General features: G+C 42.5%; 1 protein-coding gene across 1 annotated transcript; it reads left to right on the forward strand.

Annotated features, from left to right (window-relative positions):
- Positions 1–4,460: 4,460 nt before the first annotated feature.
- On the forward strand, positions 4,461–19,555 carry LOC306918591 (microfibril-associated glycoprotein 4-like; the record flags this gene model as incomplete). Its single annotated transcript, XM_079531483.1, has 5 exons — positions 4,461–4,711; positions 16,825–16,951; positions 17,867–17,963; positions 18,091–18,255; positions 19,263–19,555. The coding sequence occupies 5 exons, from the start codon at positions 4,461–4,463 to the stop codon at positions 19,553–19,555; spliced, it is 933 nt and encodes a 310-aa protein (XP_079387609.1).

Raw genomic sequence — 19,555 nt, forward strand, 5'->3', positions numbered from 1 at the left:
TGCTGTGGTGCAAGTGGTAAAGAAGAATTATTATATATTATACATGTATTTTTCTTTTAAATTGTAAAGGTGAAAACGTTACTAAATATTACCATTACTCATTGTGAATACCAAACGACTCACCCCTTTACCAACTCGCCCCAGAGAAATGTTTTAATGTAGTTAACAGTTCATTTAGTATTTCCCTCCCTCTCTGAAATCTGAAATTATCTTGTATACAGAATTATTTGATTGTATAGTAGTCGATCTCTATACTCTGTAAAATTAAGAAAGAATAACATGACACGGAGACGGTGACTGCTTACGTTAATTTATGACCTTCTAGCAGTTAATTTCGTTTTATTAAACACATTTCTTCCATGTAGCCATGTTTTGTAATGGCATCATCATGCTATTATGCCCGTGGATATACAGAGTGAATTTAACAATGATAAATTAATATGATAATACCTTTTATATAATCACCAACATGAATTATGTTTGTTATTTACAGCTAGGTGGGGCGAGATGGAAAAGGGGCGACCGTACCTGTTACCCTCATTGTTTTCACCCACTATTGAACCCATGACCCACGGTTCACCAGTCTGGCCCCTGTCTGGGCAACAACCCCCTTCCCCAAAGGTAGCTCCCTCAGAGGAGGGAGTTATGGCCAAATATCACGATGCTACAATATAATTATGCTTACAATATTAAGAATTCTGTTACATTTATTATGACGATTTCATTATGAAGTTTTAAGTTAGGAGTAGTGGACTATATTTTTGGGAGTATTTTCTCTCCTTAATTACAGCAGCAGTATTTATTTTAGAAGCTTAAGGGTCGTTTGCACCAAGAAAGATTAAATAAAGCTTAGTTTAGTGTTAATCAGCAGTCGTGAGCATCATTAGCGTTTCTATTTCATTCATATTTGAGAATGTTTAAATTAAATTATAGTGCCTGCAGCAAAAATGTATATGATAATAAAAACCGTCTCGCTCGCTAAAAAAAACCCAACAGACGTATAATCATGTTGTTTTCATTTAAACCTCCTCTCCTGCTGGTTTAGAATTAATCCCTTATTGATACTTAAATCAAAGTTTTAAGTAGTGGTGCAACAGGATTGACATTAATCCAGGTTTACTGTGAAAATTAAAACCAAGATTAAAAAAACAAAACCAAGATTAAAAAAACAAAACCAAGATTAAAAGGATGGTTTAAAACTAAACCGGATTAGTGAAAACTAGGTTTAAAGTTTGGTGAAACTGGATTAATAGATAAACCTTAATTTAAACCAGATTAAGGCTTAATCTTTCTTGGTGCAAACGACTCACAGTCCTTGTATCAGTAAATCTGGAATAGATTAGTAAAGATACTGAGATATACAGAAGGGGGCAGTAATGCAACTATTAAGGATGCCAACTGTCATAATACCCACTCTGTTGCAGTCTATTGCACCTGAACTTCTTCCCTTCTTAACCCACCTTATTAACACCTCTCTGACATCTGGCTACTTTCCCTCTACTTTCAAGACTGCCAGAGTCACCCCCCTCCTGAAGAAACCGACACTTGACCCCTCTGAGATCAAGAACTACAGACCGGTTTCCCTTCTATCCTTCCTATCTAAAACTCTCGAACGTGCTGTCTTTAAACAACTGTCCTCCTATCTCCACCAGAACAACCTCCTGGACTCCAACCAGTCTGGTTTCAAAGTGGGTCACTCGACAGAGACTGCCCTGCTGGCAGTGACGGAGTCGCTCCATGCCGCTAGAGCGAACTCTCTCTCCTCCGTCCTGATACTCCTGGACCTGTCTGCAGCGTTCGACACGGTGAACCATCAGATCCTCCTCTCCACCCTCGAGGGGATGGGTGTCTCAGGCTCTGCACTCTCCCTGTTTGCATCCTACCTGACGGGTCGCTCCTACCAGGTGATGCTGAGAGGGTCTGTGTCAGAACCACACAGGCTCACAACTGGGGTTCCCCAAGGCTCGGTTCTGGGTCCTCTTCTTTTCTCTCTCTACACTACATCTCTGGGTGCTGTCATCCACTCCCATGGCTTTTCCTACCACTGCTATGCCGATGACACCCAGCTGATCCTCTCATTCCCCCCCTCTGATACCCAAGTGGAGGCACGCATTGCTGCTTGTCTGGCTGACATCTCGGCGTGGATGTCGACAAACCACCTGAAGCTCAACCTGGACAAGACCGAGCTGATGTTCCTCCCGGGGAAGGGCTGTCCGCACCGAGACATGGCCATCACCATTGATAATGCTGTGGTGACCTCAACTCGGACTGCGAAAAATCTGGGTGTGACCCTGGACGATCAACTGACGTTCTCGGCAAACATCGCATCAGTGACAAGGTCCTGCAGATTCCTCCTCTACAACATCAGGAGGATTCGCCCCTTCCTCACGGAGAAGGCAGCCCAGGTGCTCACCAGGCTCTCGTCATCTCCCGCCTGGACTACTGCAACTCTCTCCTTGCTGGTGCTCCGGCATCTGCCATCAGACCTCTGGAGCTTGTTCAGAAAGCTGCGGCTCGTCTGGTGTTCAACCGCCCCAAGTTCTCCCACACAACCATCCTTCTCCGTTCTCTACACTGGCTCCCCGTAGCGGCCCGCATCCAGTTCAAAACCCTGGTGTTAGCCTATAGGGCAGTGAAAGGAACAGCTCCTTCCTACCTCCGGGCTATGGTCGATGCCTACACCCCTGCCCGACCACTTCGGTCTGCCACCTCGGGGCGACTGATTGCCTCGTCACTCAAGGGTCCTTCTGGCCGATCCACACAGTCACGACTCTTTTCTGTTCTGGCCCCACAGTGGTGGAATGAACTCCCCACTGATGTTAGGACAGCAGAGTCACTGCCCATATTTCGCCGCAGGTTGAAAACCCACCTCTTCAGGAAACACTACCCTTCCTCTCTGCCTGACCTACTTGTTGTTAACTAGTTGTACGAACGCTTGTTTTCTATTGTTGTATTGTTTATTGGATCTTGTTTAGTCGATACACTTAATTGTTTTAGCTCATGCTCATTTGATTTAGCTATTTTGTCTCATCTGTTTAAGGAAATAGGTAGCTGATATATTGCACTTTTACCTTAGCGCTAGGTATACTCTTGGTTGCTTGTTTTTGCAGAAAATGCACTAAAGACTTCTGGTGATTAGTAGTTTTTGTTCCCTACCTATGTTGAATACACTTATTGTAAGTCGCTTTGGATAAAAGCGTCTGCTAAATGACTGTAATGTAATGTAATGTAATGTAATGTACCCCACGAAGAAGAAGGATCTGTAAATCTGTGTTCCACCAAATGGGTCTAGAGAGGAAAAGCCAGGCTCTGCATTCAGCCAGGCTTTATGATCCTGGCTCGCCAAATCCGCCAATTCTGAGCCTCGCTTGGCTTTAGTGGAACGGAATAAACCAGGCTGTAAAGACCAGGATTTAAAAAGCCTGGTTTTGTCCTAAATCCTGGATTAGTTAATCCAAGTTTCGGGGAAAAAAGAACTAAGCAGTGGACTTTATAACAGAGAAATTTGAACGGAGATACGTCTACTTTCTGGACATTGTTTGAAAATGGCTGCACTGATTGGACATATTGGACTATTTGAGGAAAATGAAGAACAGTGGAGTTCATACACTGAGAGGTTTGATTATTTTGTACTGGCTAACAAGATTGGAGGGGGTGTCTTGGTGCCAACATTTTTGAGTGTTATGGGGGCAAGAACATTCAACCTACTATGCAGTCTAGTCCAGCCTGAGAAGCCAGGGGACAAGTCCTATGTGCATAGTGTCAATTTTGCAAAATCACTACTCTCCTAAGCCACTGGTTGTTGCAGAGAGATTCAGGTTTCATAAAAGGAACCAGGAGGAGGGTGAATCTGTCTCACAGTTCATAGCTGTATTGAAACGGTTATCTGAACATTGTAATTTTGGAGGGTCACTCAAAGACACCATATGTGACAGACTTGTGTGTGGTCTACGCAGTGAGGCTATCCAGAAACGACTGCTTACTGAGGCTGATCTAACTCTGGAAAGGGCCATGAATATAAGTACATCAATGGAGATGGCTGCCCGTGAAGCACAGCAGCTAAGTGCATCACTTCAAGTGCATAAATTGTCTTTGGAGCCACCAAGCAAGACAACAGCTGGAAATCCATGCTACCGCTGTGGCAAATCCGGACATCAGTCATCGGAGTGTTGGTGTAAGGACTTGGACTGTAGAAACTGTGGAAAAACAGGCCACATAGAACGTGCCTGCAGAGCTAAAAAGGCTCCGACAAGCAAACAGCGCACAGAGACCAAGAGAAGTGGGTTCCAAAGGAACAGGAGAAAACAGGTGAACATGGTGGAGCACGACCGGGATGACCAGATGATGAGGTTACCGTGCATGTTTTATCTGTTATGGACGGTGATGATGGGTACTGGGTCACACCACTGTTAGAGAACCATGCTGTAAGGATGCAAGTGGACACTGGTTCACGTGTATCCATGGTATCGGACACTGTTTACCGGGAGAAGCTGCAGCACCTGGCGCTGAGATCAACCAGGTTGAAGTTAAGAACCTACACAGGAGAACCAGTCCCCGTGCTGGGAGTTGTGGAGGTGACAGCGGAACACAACATGCAGAAAATGACTCTTCCACTGTACATCGTTCAAGGGAATCACCCTGCTTTGCTAGGCCACCGGTGGCTGGAGAAGCTTAGGCTGAATTGGCAGGAAGTGTTCCTAATTAGGGATGGGTACACAGGACCTACAGGAGATCTTGAAAAAACATTCCCCAGTTTTTGATGGAGAACTTGGCAGCATGAAAGACATTACGGTTAAGTTGGCAGTCAAACCAGGAAGCACACCAAAGGCTTTCAAAGCTCGACTTGTCCCGTATGCCATCAAGCCCAAGGTGGAGGCGGAATTAGCCCGATTGGTGAAGAGTGGGGTACTGGAACCAGTAAACACAAGTGACATGGGCAACACCGATTGTTCCAGTCATGAAAAAAGATGGAACGCCAAGGATCTGTGGTGACTTTAAAGTCACTCTGAACCCTGTCTTACAGGCAGAACAGTGTCCCTTGCCCCTTATTGATGACCTTTTTGCCGGCTTAGCTGGGGGACAGAAGTTTAGTAAGATAGATTTATGTCAAGCCTATCTTCAGATGCATGTGGATCCGGAGTCACAGGTTTTTAAATGAATCTACAAGCCACGCATTGAGCTTGTAGATCAACTATTTGTGTTGTTTTTGTTACTTTTTGTTACTTTTGTGTCACGTAGTATGAAGTAGCAGGGCATACATTTAGACCCCAAAAAATTAATAAATAATAAAATAAGAAGAAAGTTGAAATATGGAGGTACAAGGAAGGATTCTGTCTGACAGGAACAATAGCGACTTTAAGCAACGACGGCTACGGCAGTCGGCTCCGGCAACCGGAAATGAATCAGTGCTCGATACATAAACCTGCTCTCCGTCGCAGCCCTTTCTACTACGGCAGAACCCATGTACACTTACACGTAGTGTCTACAACGCCATGTCATAACCATGTTTATTGAAATTATAGCTGTCACATTAACACTGATTGCTCCATCACCTCTCTTATGCTGTGTAATGTGTTGGCATGCTCTGAATGAAGAAATAACACTAGGGTGACCAGATGTCCCTCTTTGCGTGGGACAGTCCCTCATTTCCAAGACTTTTCAGGCGTCCCACAAATTGAGACCCTGTCCCACATTATGACTGATGACAGGCAATTGCATCAGTGTTCAAATGTCCTAATAGTTAGTCCCCTAACAGTTGGCCTTCTGTTGTAAGGCTCTCTCTCTTCCTGCAAGTGAGATGGGGGGACGCGGGTCCCCCCATCTCACTTGTCCAACACAAGAGATACTTCTGTCCCTCAAATGAACAGTTGGGATCTGGTCACCCTAAATAACACTGCCATATGTCATATTAACCATGTTTGTTTATTAAAACGGTTTTAGAATAACAGAGATTGCTCCAGCACCTTCCTCTTTCCACTGCTGATCATGTCCAGCACGCATGTAAGAATTAAGCAATATTGGCAAGTTAGCTGATGCGCGACGGAGTGTTTTAAAAAAAAATGTTTGACACATGCTGCATGGACGCATCACCATGGGAACCAATGTCGCCGTCGCCGACGGATGTTTGCTTAACGATTTACGTGGACTTATTGTAAATTAAAGATCCAATATCTATAAAGGGTCCATTTGGTTATACCACCTCTCCATTTAGAGCTGGGGACCAGTGGGACCACCTGGAACCTGCTCAAGGACCACTGGTGGTCCCTGGACCACTGGTTGAGAACCACTGTTCTAAAATGTATCGTTACAGCCCTAATGGTGGCTGAGTGTGCAGTGATTGGCTACTGTAGGGGAGCTAGCTACTGATTGGCTCCTGTGGACTATACAGATATGGCTTCCAAACACCAGCACACTTTGTTCAGTTTTAGAATTATGATAATGTAGGCCTATAATGTCATGGGTGTGTAGGGGCGGGTGACCACTGGTTTTGTTATTCACTTTATTGTTCTCTGTTTTTGAGGAGCACTATAGGTCCTATATACAGGTTTAATGTTTGTCTTTAGTTCAATGTTTGTTTAATCAACGCCATTGACAATGAAGGGAAAACTTACGTCATTTTGTAACTCATTACGTCATATTGTCTCTTTATTGTTAATGGCGTTTAATGTTTGTGTTGGCATCGGTTTGTTTTACATCTTCCTAATCAACATGAGTTAGACTTTAATATATTTGCGCCCCTCACTTCACACGGGTGTGATTGTTTTGTTAGTTATCTCCTATAGGACTCAGGAGATATAGGCCTTTTCTTGGTTTCCTTTAGGTAAGGAGTATAGGATTTATGTTTTGTATTTAGGAGGTCTCAACCCTGAGCTACTGTGTTTATACATATTTTATCCTCACTGTAAATTGTGTCAAATAAATCCTGAACTCTTTAGGCTACCCATCGTATCCCATTTTAGGCCCGTCTAAATTTAAAAAATGTCTTCTAAATCCTGACAGTTTTCTGAAATTACCTATGTTTCTATGTCAGTGGTTCTCAATATTTCATGTCGAGGAACCCAAAAATTATATGTATTTGGCCGCCGACCCCCATCTGAAAATATGTTGTTCCAGGGACCCCCCCCCCCCCCCCCCCCCCCAGAAGCAAAGAGAGAAAAACGTTCGCTCTGAAAGAATATACACACAAAGATTTGCGCCACATTTTCATGATTTTTCAAAAATAGCAGACCTACAAGCTCGTAGCGCGGCACTTGGTGCACACTATGAGCTTGTAGATCTGCTATTTTTCAATAGCTAAAGTATAACTTAATGCTAAAAAAACACAAATGGGTTACCGGACAGAATGCGTTAAGCAGTTCATGGTTTTCAACCATTTTCATATCAAGGTTATGACTTGCGCAAGTAATAATGGACCTTTTATATGAAAAAAAAAAACTCCTTGGGCTAAAAAACGGCCATAGCCACACAAATGTGCTGACATCATCACATTTGTGACCGCTATGGCCGTTTTTAGCTCAAGGAGTGTTAATTGTGCAAAACTAATGCTTGGAATGGATTCAGCATCATGAAAACCCCCTAGTTTGACAGCAGATTAGCTCTGTTCCATAGCTCTAATGCCGTTGCATTTAGAGCTTTTTGGCCAGAAAGGGATTTTCTCTAGGAAGGTTTTCTCTTGGCAATTATCGGTAGAGGGCGCAGTGGAGTAACTAAAAGTACCTTTTATACGTGTGGTGGGGGACTCAGAGTGCTTCCACTAAGGAAAGCATGCTTTCTAATGACACAACCCGCCTTTGTTTTGGTGAGAAGCAAAAGCGTTCTTTTTATTTACGCTAAAGACGAGAGGCTGGTCTGCATTCATGAGAGCCCCGGAAGTCATCGGTAACATAGCTCTAAATGCAACGGCTATAGAGCTATGGACCAGAGCTAGTTGCAGATGTCACATGCTACTTAAAGCATGATGAAATTTGATTTTCCCTTATAGGTTGTTAATGGTATGGTCACATATTAAACTAGAAAAAGTGCCCTTCCGGGCACAGGTCTCCACCAGGAGGATAGGAGTGTGTGTGATGTTTGGCAAAATGTTTAGGAGGATTTTTTTTCCTTCATTTTGTTGAGGAAATGCAGAGCCAGATCACTCATAGCATCTCTGAGGATAGAATTCTGGATGAGCAGGACATGTGCAGCATTTTGTACAAAACGGGCCACTCCTGAAAACTTTGGAAGGCAATCTTAGCCAATCAGTGTACAATCTGAGAAATCCAACAGACTCGTCTTGATCACATGACTACAGAGATCATGTGTACCGATTTGAGGCATTTTGTTCCAAAAATGTGTTTTGCAAAAATCAACCTGTTGGTGGTGCTATAACAGGCCAATGTGAAAAGGGTGGGATATATTCCTCAGCCTAGTAAGAAAATGTGTGAAAGATTTCACGTAAATTGCATGCTGCGTTCATGATTTGAGGCTATTGTTCAAAACGGGGCAATCTTGCAAACTGTGAAAGCCAATTATAGCCAATTAGGATGGAATATGAAATATCAGACAGATCCGACTTGAGCACATGACCATAGAGATACTGTGTAACGATTTGTGAGATTTTTGGACAGAATCTGGAGGAGTAATATCAAAAAATGTGTTTTACAAAAGTCGGCCTCCTGGTGGCGCTATAAAAGGCAGATGCGGAAAATGCAGGTAAAAGGTTTGTCCTTGGCCTCTAGGGAGTGTGCATGCAACATTTCACGCAGATCGGTGCAGTTTTAGGTACAAAATGTGAAAAGCTGCCTCATGGTGGCGCTATAACAGGCCGTTCTGGAAAATGTGGGGCAGAGGTTCATCGTTGGCATCCAGGGAGTGTGTGTGCAAAGTTTGGCATCGCCCGGGTTAACGGTGCCGGAGATTAGCTGTTCACAGACGGACGGAAGGACGGAAGGAAGGAAGGACGGACACACGGATGGAGTGCAAAACATACTCTCTCCCCATGCCTTCGGCCTGGTGGAGACAATGACAATTATGAAAATTGCTCAACATATGCAAGTTAGCATCCGGTAGTTTCTACATGCTGGGGACCCATACTCAAAACTCAACATTTCTAACGTAAAACGTTGGTGTACTCAACATGCCTGGGTTCAGGCCTGGGCCATGGCTCAGTGGTCCAGGCACCTTGGCTGGTAGTCCAGTCTGGCAGTGTGCCGCGGGTTCGACTCCCGATCCCGACGGCCTCTACTGCATGTCTTCCCCCCATCCCTCTCCCCATTTCCTGTCAGCCTACTGTCTGTCCCTCCATAACAATATAAAATAAAGGCGAAAGCCACAAAAAAAAAACATAAAAAAAAACAAAACATGCCTGGGTTCACATTCTGGCAAGTGGACTATATTGTTTGTAATGTGTTTTAAGAGCTTTTATTGCCCAGCTTGGGACATATAAATAAACTTGACCTTGATAATGCTTTGGTGCACATGTATGTAGTTACAATTATTAGTCACACATCTCCCACATAAAACCCCCAGGAAAGTGATTCTTGTCTCCCAAACATCATAAAAACCCCAGGAAAGTGATTCTTGTCTCCCAAACATCATTCATAAAAACCCCAGGAAAGTGATTCTTGTCTCCCAAACATCATAAAAACCCCAGGAAAGTGATTCTTGTCTCCCAAACATCATTCATAAAAACCCCAGGAAAGTGATTCTTGTCTCCCAAACATCATTCATAAAAACCCCAGGAAAGTGATTCTTGTCTCCCAAAAATCATTAAAATAAGATCTGGTTGCAAAAGGGTTGAAGTGCTATTCCTTGTAGCTGTACAGGTTCAAGAATGTCCACGCATCATACAGATGTCTGATATTGGTTTTATTTTCCATGCGACTTTCAACTCCTCCTGTGACCAAGACACTGTGAAAACTATAATGAAGAAACAATAACTTTGTTCAGTTTTGAGTCCATACACAAGGAAGCAGAGTCCCCTAGTTAGTGAGAGTCCACACATGTGCATTCAAATGATCAAACGAATTCCACAGTTATACATTACAGCAACATTAAACAATCCACAACAACACAACACAACAAAATCACAAAGAATATGTACCGTGTGCGCCTTTGAACCATGTGCAGATTAATTAATATCGTCTCTCTCTCTCTGACGTTCCCAAAACAATGCAACTTCTTTCCAGGAACTCAGTTCAACCTCTGACCCTTACTGATAGGTGACGTGACACTCTAATCATGTGACCCCCTTTTGCATAGGGTGCATTTTTACCTTGCGATATAACCTTTTAACATATTTATTGTCGTTTTTAATTCTATTTATTCATAATGAAATCAACCTTTTTGTCCCAAGTATGATCATAAATGTTGCACACAAAATAACATTTAATATTACTTATATTTATAACTGAAAACACTTAAAGGCTTTAAGGACTATATTGGTGGACATATATCTTTCTTGACCAATCTAATGTAAATATAACACGGCCTTGAGAGAGAGGCCTTGCAGCTCGGATTTACGACATGAAAAAGGGAAGAGAAACGTCTCCCATGTGGATATGTACATTACATACAGTAGTTAGTTTGACATTTTATTTCTTTAGAGGATAGCCCCTTGAGTTGTATCAACTCGTTTTAGAGGGGGTCCTCGGGCACAACACAATGAATACAGTACATACAGGTAGACAAAACAATACATTAAACATACACTTACATCAACAAAACATAGATGCTCTCCAAACCACTCAAACACTACATCAAGACCAGAAACAACTGCACTGAAACACCTAACAAAATACTAATAATAGTGATACTAACTAACTAGAAAGGTCGCAATTTTAAAAAATTGCAAAGTGTGGTTGCCGCAGTGGCTTACATATGCCCCTCCCACTGATATTGCCAGCCAATTACAATGTCACGTCATCCCTGCGATCATGCGTAAGTAATTCGGAGGGGTTTTATCCCCCAAAAATCATGTTTTTGCACCATACAGTTAAAATTTTGGCATTTGCGGCGCCCCCTATGGATGAAAATATAATTGCTTTTGGCTTTTGGTTGATTGAACCCCCCGTGACAAGTGAATCAAATTTGGGATGGATCAGACATTCCGTTCGTGACTTTTGGCGTTTTTGTAAAGTAGGCCCCTCCCGCTAACTTCGGACGACGATTACGGCCGAACGATACGCACTATCAAAATTCCGCCGTTCGAGTTTTCATCGGAAAGGTCTGGAGATCATGTGTACAGATTTTTGTGAGATTTGGACAAAATCTGTAGGAGGAAAAGCAAAAAGTGTGTTTTGGAGAAAATTCTAAATGGCCGAAAATCTATCATGACGCAAATGGGCGTGGCCTATATGGGGAGATGCGTCATGACCCATGGAATCCAGGGAAAAAAATAATTTATAATGTCGCATCCTCTGTGTAACAAAAGCACTGATGTTGTTTCTTTTATATTTTGGGTCCGTGGTCGTGTGGGTAACTTTATTGATTATTACGGGTCCATTATAGACTATTGGTTGACGTGGTGGTGGAATAACAACTGATTCTATTGGTTGACGTGGTGGTGGAATAACAACTGATTCTATTGGTTGACGTGGTGGTGGAATAACAACTGATTCTATTGGTTGACGTGGTGGTGGAATAACAACTGATTCGAGGGGGAACGAGAGGTCCAAAACTTCACAGAGTCGACGTGACATGCACCTGAATTATTTGATGGCTTACATGCGAACTCTTTTGATATGGATATAGGCTAATGTACTGTTCATGGAATAGGAGTCTAAAATGCATGCACCTTGAATTATAACGTTTATTTAAATGTCTCTTCGGGTAGGGATTCTATTTTCCTGTTGAATTACTTACTGGACCAGACCAGACTACTTTAACTTTACAATAAAATCATTTCCGTTGTGAAACGTGCATGGATCCTCGCTTCTGTTCTTTGACGTCTGTCACTGAAGAGTGAAGACTGACTACAACCTAAACCCTGCCCAGTGGCATCAAAAACGCCCCTTCTCTCCTATTGGTTGGCGGTCAAACCCCACCCTTGTGTTTCGTCTGAAGTCCCGCCCCGTTCTTTGGGTGATTCGCCTGCAACCTGCCTCCCCCACCCCCACACACACTCCCATTGAAAAACACACGCCCTACATGCACATGCACAGAAGCCAAGCCAGTGGCACCCATCCGCAAAACAAAGGAAAAACAGCACCCTCTTTTCCTTTGAGTTGGGTCTCGAGAGACCAGTGTCAGGGTGACTGGGCCTGTGTGGGTAAGGCTCTGTGCCCAGTGGCAGGGTGACTGGGCCTGTGTGGGTAAGGCTCTGTGCCCAGTGGCAGGGTGACTGGGCCTGTGTGGGTAAGGCTCTGTGCCCAGTGGCAGGGTGACTGGGCCTGTGTGGGTAAGGCTCTGTGCCCAGTGTCAGGGTGACTGGGCCTGTGTGGGTAAGGCTCTGTGCCCAGTGGCAGGGTGACTGGGCCTGTGTGGGTAAGGCTCTGTGCCCAGTGTCAGGGTGACTGGGCCTGTGTGGGTAAGGCTCTGTGCCCAGTGTCAGGGTGACTGGGCCTGTGTGGGTAAGGCTCTGTGCCCAGTGGCAGGGTGACTGGGCCTGTGTGGGTAAGGCTCTGTGCCCAGTGGCAGGGTGACTGGGCCTGTGTGGGTAAGGCTCTGTGCCCAGTGGCAGGTTTTTTTCTTTTTGATCAACCATCGTAGCATCCATATTCTGAAGGGAAGATTATAGCCAACAATGGCCGATCTACAAGCTCACAACGACCTTGTAGATCGGCTATTTTCAGCATACCCAGTAGTGTGTTGAGGGTTTACAGTAAGTAGTTAAAAGTCTGAAATGAGGCCTGAGCTCAGTGGCCCAGGCACCTTGGCTGGTAATCCAGTCTGGCAGTGTGCCAGCGGCCTTTACTGCATGTCTTCCCCCGCATCTCTCTCCCCATTTCCTGTCAGCCTACTTACTGTCTGTCCCTCCATAAAATAAAGGCGAAAGCCAAAAAAAAAAAAAAAGTCTGAAATGAACAAAAAGACATTAATTTACACAGCAATGATGAAGCTATATATGAAATCTACAATTAGACTGTAGTGGTGTGTGTGTGGGTGTGTGTGTGTGTGTGTGTGTGTGTGTGGGGGGGGGGGGGGGGTGTTGTTCTGTTCATTTGTACCATTCTGCTGCCCATGTGCATTAAAGGCACATTTTGATTACACAGATTGGTTGAATGAATGCTTGATTCTGATTGGTGACTAACAATGTAAAGGCCATATCTCTGGAGAGCAAGACCAGGATATAGAAAGGAGGCTGGGGTTAGTTAGGGTCAGATGTCAGGTTGTGTTAAAAGAAAGCTACACTAAAACTACATACAAACTAAACTAAACCCAGGAAACCACATGGAAAAATATCTAAAACTAAACTGATCTTGACAACACAAAGCCAAACCAAAATAAAAATAAAAACTAAATAAAAAAGGTCCGTGGTCAGTGATAGATAGACGTTCCACACAAACACGTACCATGGAAATGGACATGGCATTCATATTAACTTTGTTACATAACAGGGGTTCCCAAACTTTTTCATGCCAAGGACCCCCCAACATGATACTCATTAGCCTGGGGACCCCCCCCCCCCCATTTGAAGATTTGTGCGGCTCTAGCAGTGATATTCAACCTTTTTCATTTGAATTAGGCTATACGGACCCCCATTTAATGGCATTTCTATCTCTGGCACACCCAATTTATATTGTAAAATCAATGTTAATTTAACTCTGAGAGGACCCGTTAGGGTCCATAAGGGTCTATTTGGTTCCTAACTATCATTTAGCTGTTATATAACATATACCAACGCATATGGAATGGTAATTAAAGTATAGGCCGAATTCATTTATAATGTCGCATCCTCTGTGTAACAAAAGCACTGATGTTGTTTCTTTTATATTTTTGGTCCGTGGTCGTGTGGGTAACTTTATTACTTTTGATATGGATATAGGCTAATGTACTGTTCATGGAATAGGAGTCTAAAATGCATGCACCTTGAATTATAGCGTTTATTTAAATTTCTCTTCGGGTAGGGATTCTATTTTCCTGTTGAATTACTTACTGGACCAGACCAGACTACTTTAACTTTACTTTACAATACAATCATTTCCATTGTGAAGGGTGCATGGATCCTCGCTTCTGTTCTGTGTCTTCTGTCACTGAAGAGTGAAGACTGACTACAACCTAAACCCTGCCCAGTGGCATCAAAAACGCCCCTTCTCTCCTATTGGTTGGCGGTCAAACCCCACCCTTGTGTTTCGTCTGAAGTCCGTCCCCGTTCTTTGCGTGATTCGCCTGCAACCTGCTCCATGGCTGTGTTCTGCCCTCCTAATACTATTTTCGGCAAAGAGGTTTGGGTTTGGGGGAAAAGGAGCAAACCCAGAACAGTATGGTGGGTTTACTGTAGTTAAAAGTCTGAAATGAACAAGAAAAAGACTAATTTACACATGCAGCACTGATGATAATCTATGAAGCTATATCTATGAGATCTATGAAAAAGCTGTATACAGTACACTGTAGTGGGGATACACTGTAGTGGGGATACACTGTAGTCGTGTACAAAAGTGAAGTTGTTAGACTTAAATAGTGTGTCTTAAAGTTGCATGGTTATGTGTATGTGCTATGAAGTCCTTTAATCGTAATCCGAGGTCAATGATAAGTTGGACAGAGCAAACGAGGCCTTGAGTCCTGCGTGTGTGTGTGTGTGTGTGTGTGTGTGTGTGTGTGTGTGTGTGTGTGTGTGTGTGTGTGTGTGTGTGTGTGTGTGTGTGTGTGTGTGTGTGTGTGTGTGTGTGTGTGTGTGTGTGTGTGTGTGTGTGTGTGTGTGTGTGTGTGTGTGTGTGTGTGTGTGTGTGTGTGTGTGTGTGTGTGTGTGTGTGTGTGTGAGAGAGAGTGTCCTGACCTGACCTGTGTGGGGATATTCCACTTTCAAACGTGGTCATTTTATCGTCTACTCAGGCTTATGTGGACACCCCAGACAGTTTTTAAGTTGCTCCATTCAGTATTATTTATTTAGATATTTGATATTCATTTCATACCCCTCCTATACAAAGTACAAACCCATCGTAACTTCAAACTCCATTTTAAACATTCGTGTTAGATTCATTAAATAAAGGTAAATGGTGCACTTATATATCGCTTTTATCCAAAGCTCTTTACATAGATTTATAGCTGCTGCTGTACATAGAATTGTGCATAAATAAATGAAAATAATTGAAAAGAAAAAATCATGGCCTCCTCACATATTAGAAGGAATCAGTCACCAGAACCAAGGACAGGTGTTTTCTATGAATCTATCATGGTTAAAATGGAGTTTTAAGTTACAATGGGTTTGTATAGGAACTCGGCATGTCTGATAAAGTTAATATCAAATATCTAAAAAATACTGACAAAAAAAGAAACTGACAAAATGACATAAAAAGGAACATATAGTGCTGCTTAAAAAAACTAAACTAAAACAACAAACCCACATTAAAAACAAACTTAAAAGTAAGCTGACATTGAAAACACGAAGTCAAAATGAAATAAAAAATAAGTCAAAATTAGACCAAAAGGCAAAACTATTAATAAACCTATACGCTGCTCCTGATGCAGGTGCAAAGTTCCCACAGGTTAATTTCCCGGCAGAATTTGGCACCAACACTGGTTTTCCAGTCAGCCATGGGACGTTCCACATGAACACGTTGACATTGAAGGCGTTTTGGTGGTAACCTTACTGGATATAAAGGATCCTCAACCAAGGACTCTGTAGCAGCTGTCTGGAGGACTCTCTGAACCAGCATGGTGAGTATTTCACTGACCTCTTGAGAGAACAACCATTTGTATGTTTGACGAGTGCAGGAAGACAGGAACCCTTTATCCCTAAACTGATTTACTTATGTATTTACTTACTAATTTACTTTAATTACTTAGGCCTACTTATTTACTTATTATTATACTTTACTTTACGACTGAGGCCGATTCTAAAATAAAATCTTCTAAATCATGTTTTTTTGGGGGGGAAAACCTATGTTTCTATACCAGTGGTGCTCAACCTTTTTTCATGTCAAGGTCCCCTAGAATTATCTGTATTTGGCCGCGGACCCCCATCTGAAAGATTATATATATTCAATGATTTGCGTCACATTTTCAAGGTTTTTCAAAAATAGCAGATCTACAAGCTCGTAAGGCGGCACTACGTAGATCTGCTATTTTTCAATAGCTAAAGTGTAACATAATGCTTAAAACACCAAAAGGGGTTCCCGTGCTGAATGGGCTAAATGTATTTGAATGGTGCGACAGGGACCGTGTCCAAACATTATTCAATGAATATGGAATATTGTCTCTGTAGGGTGGAAACGTCCAAAACTGTTTTCAGCATTGAAATTTAAAATTAGTAAAATGATCAAGTGGCATCAATTAACGAAAAAACAAAGTTTAAACATGGAGATAATAGGTTTCTGCCCGACAGTGACGATATTATAAAATATATTTTAAAATGTGAACATATATCTTCATACTGTGACCAATATATGAACTATTGTATTAAATTCATTAGGCCTACAGTAGTGTGTGTTCTTGGTGCACATTCTACTGTTGGACTGCATGATTCTTGGTTTACCTATGATCCTATAGATTACTATCTTTATGCATTTAATGTATTATGTTCTTACTAAATGGCTCTGGATTAAGAGGCTCTGCTAGATGCCTAAATGTAATGCCTAATATAAACAACAACACATTTTGTTTATCATCCCATTTGAAATCCTAGACATTTCCTGTGGTGTTGGTCGTGTGTCTCCTCACTCCGGTGGTTGTGAGTTCCCTGCCAAGAGACTGTGCTGATGTCTACAGTCTAGACAACAGAGCTGTCAGTGGGGTCCACACCATCTATCCTGTTGACGATGATACTGCTGCGCAGGCCTACTGTGACATGGACACCGATGGAGGGAAATGGACAGTAAGAATATGCCACTGTTATATTTTTCGGTTAAAACTTGTTTAAATCTATTCCGATAATAATCATTTAAAGTGTTTGTTCAGTGCATTTATACTGTATCCCCCCGAGTCCCCCCCCCCCCCCAGATGTTTATTAATAACCATGGAAATACATTTTCAGGTGGGTTGCCAGTTTCAGCCAATCAGGATAGACTTCCCCATTTATCAGCTTCATTTTTATAGTGGTCTCACTTCTTTGTGTCACTGCTTGCAATATCACTTGTTTATCCTCTATACGAGGTCTCTCTCCTCATTGGATCAAATTGGTCCTGAATTGTATGATTACTAAAGAGCTGGGAGACAGGGAGACCCGTGTTACTGAGCAAACATTCTAGTCTACAGCAATGATTACTATCATAACATAAAGTATGACTTACTGCAGCTTTCAGTCTCTGAAAAAATATATTATTTGTCAGAGACATTTGCAGGACATTTTGCAGGAACCTAAAGAGTTTAGTTCTGACTCCCATATTTTGTTTTGATCTGACATTTTAAGCCCAAACCACACCAAAGGTTCGGGTTGGGAACAAAACGGTTTTAAGGTAAACGTTGCGTTGGTGTGGTTTACCTTAAAAAAACGTGTTGTCCCTTAAGTTCCCAACCTGACCCTTTGGTGTGGTTTGGGCTTAAGTGTCAGTTAAACTGTATGCATGCTTCAATTTACACACCTTACCTTTTATATAAACATGTGAGATATGCACGTGTAACATTTGTTGTTAAGCGCTCAATAATAACATCAAGACAGTGGTATTTTATATTGGACAAGCAGAGCTTTTGTTATTCAATGATATTTCTCTCTCTCTCTCTCTCTCTCTCTCTCTCTCTCTCTCTCTCTCTCTCTCTCTCTCTCTCTCACACACACACACTTTCACTGCAGGTTTTCCAGAGACGGATGGATGGCTCAGTTGGATTCACCAGACCCTGGGACCAATACAAGAGAGGCTTTGGCAATGTGGATGGAGAATACTGGCTAGGTGAGAAGACATAAATAGTACCATAACTATTATAATAATGAGCATTACGGAGGACCAAATATATGAAGACAGGTTGAAAATGGGTGACGTGATCCTTCAATAAAACACTGGTCTTTATGTCCTTTAGGTCTGGAGAACCTCTACTATCTGACCTACAAGAGAAGTGAGCTCAGAGTGGACATGGAGGACTTCAGTGGGGACTCTTCACACGCTCAGTACAGCAACTTCTACATCGACTCTGAGGACCATGGATACATGCTGCACTTGGATCGCTTCACGGACGGAGGAGCAGGTATGTTTAGAAATCACCGTATCACCGTAAAGTAGTGGATGACATTTAATACAACTCAATATATCTACTTACACATAGCAGCATAAGACAGCAGATACAGGACAGTACTGTATATGCACATGAAGTTAAGTATAAGGCACTAAAGAAGTAAGTGATTTCCACCAATAACTGCTATCACGCACGCACGCACGCACGCACGCACGCACGCACGCACGCACGCACGCACGCACGCACGCACGCACGCACGCACGCACGCACGCACGCACGCACGCAGAGACCTGAGTGTTTGAGACAGACAGACAGACAGACAGACAGACAGACAGACAGACAGACAGACAGACAGACAGACAGACAGACAGACAGACAGACAGACAGACAGACAGACAGACAGACATCAAACACAGCTCAGGAGTTAAACCCACTTTATATACATATGCAGTGGTGGAAGGTAACTAAATACATTTACTCAAGTATTGTACACTTTTGAGCTACTTTTACTTACTTGAGTATTTCCATTTTTCAATACCTTATGCATCTATATCTGAATAGCAAAGATTTAACTTTTTTACTCCACTGAAACATTTAGTTACAAGTTGCTTTCTAGATTTAGAATAAAAATACACATTAAGCAATCGAAGCCCTCTATATAATATTTCATCTATTAAAAAATAGCAGAGCTACAAGCTCACACAGCGCGTAGCAATGCAACACGTTGTGTGAGCTTGTAGATCTGCTATTTTTTTAAACGGTTTGACTTTTTATTTTAAACATTTCAACAGAAAGAAAGGAAAAGAAAACAGGCCAATCATCATGAGTACTTATACTTTTATGATGATGATGATGATGATGATGATGATGATGATGATGATGAAGATGATGGTGATGATGATGATGATGATGATGATGATGATGATGATGATGATGATGATGAAGATGATGGTGATGATGATGATGATGATGAAGATAGTCTACTGCATTACATTCTCTTTTTAACTCTTTCCACACAGGAGACTCACTGAGCGTTCACAATGGACAGAGATTCTCCACTCTAGACCGAGACCAGGATAGCGATTCATCACGACATTGTGCTAGAGTATTTATGGGGGGGTACTGGTACAAGGATTGTCATCTTTCTAATCCCAATGGCGTTTATCTGTGGGGAGATTATACTGGCTCACCTGATCATGTTGGTGTTGTATGGAATCATTGGAAAGGTAGGAACTATTCCCTGAAGTCCATCAGTATGAAGGTCAGACCTCAACCCAGAAGAGAAGAGCAGGACGGACAGACAGACGAATAG

Source organism: Electrona antarctica (genome assembly GCF_951216825.1).
Source record: "Electrona antarctica genome assembly, contig: scaffold_250, whole genome shotgun sequence".
NCBI lineage: Eukaryota > Metazoa > Chordata > Actinopteri > Myctophiformes > Myctophidae > Electrona > Electrona antarctica.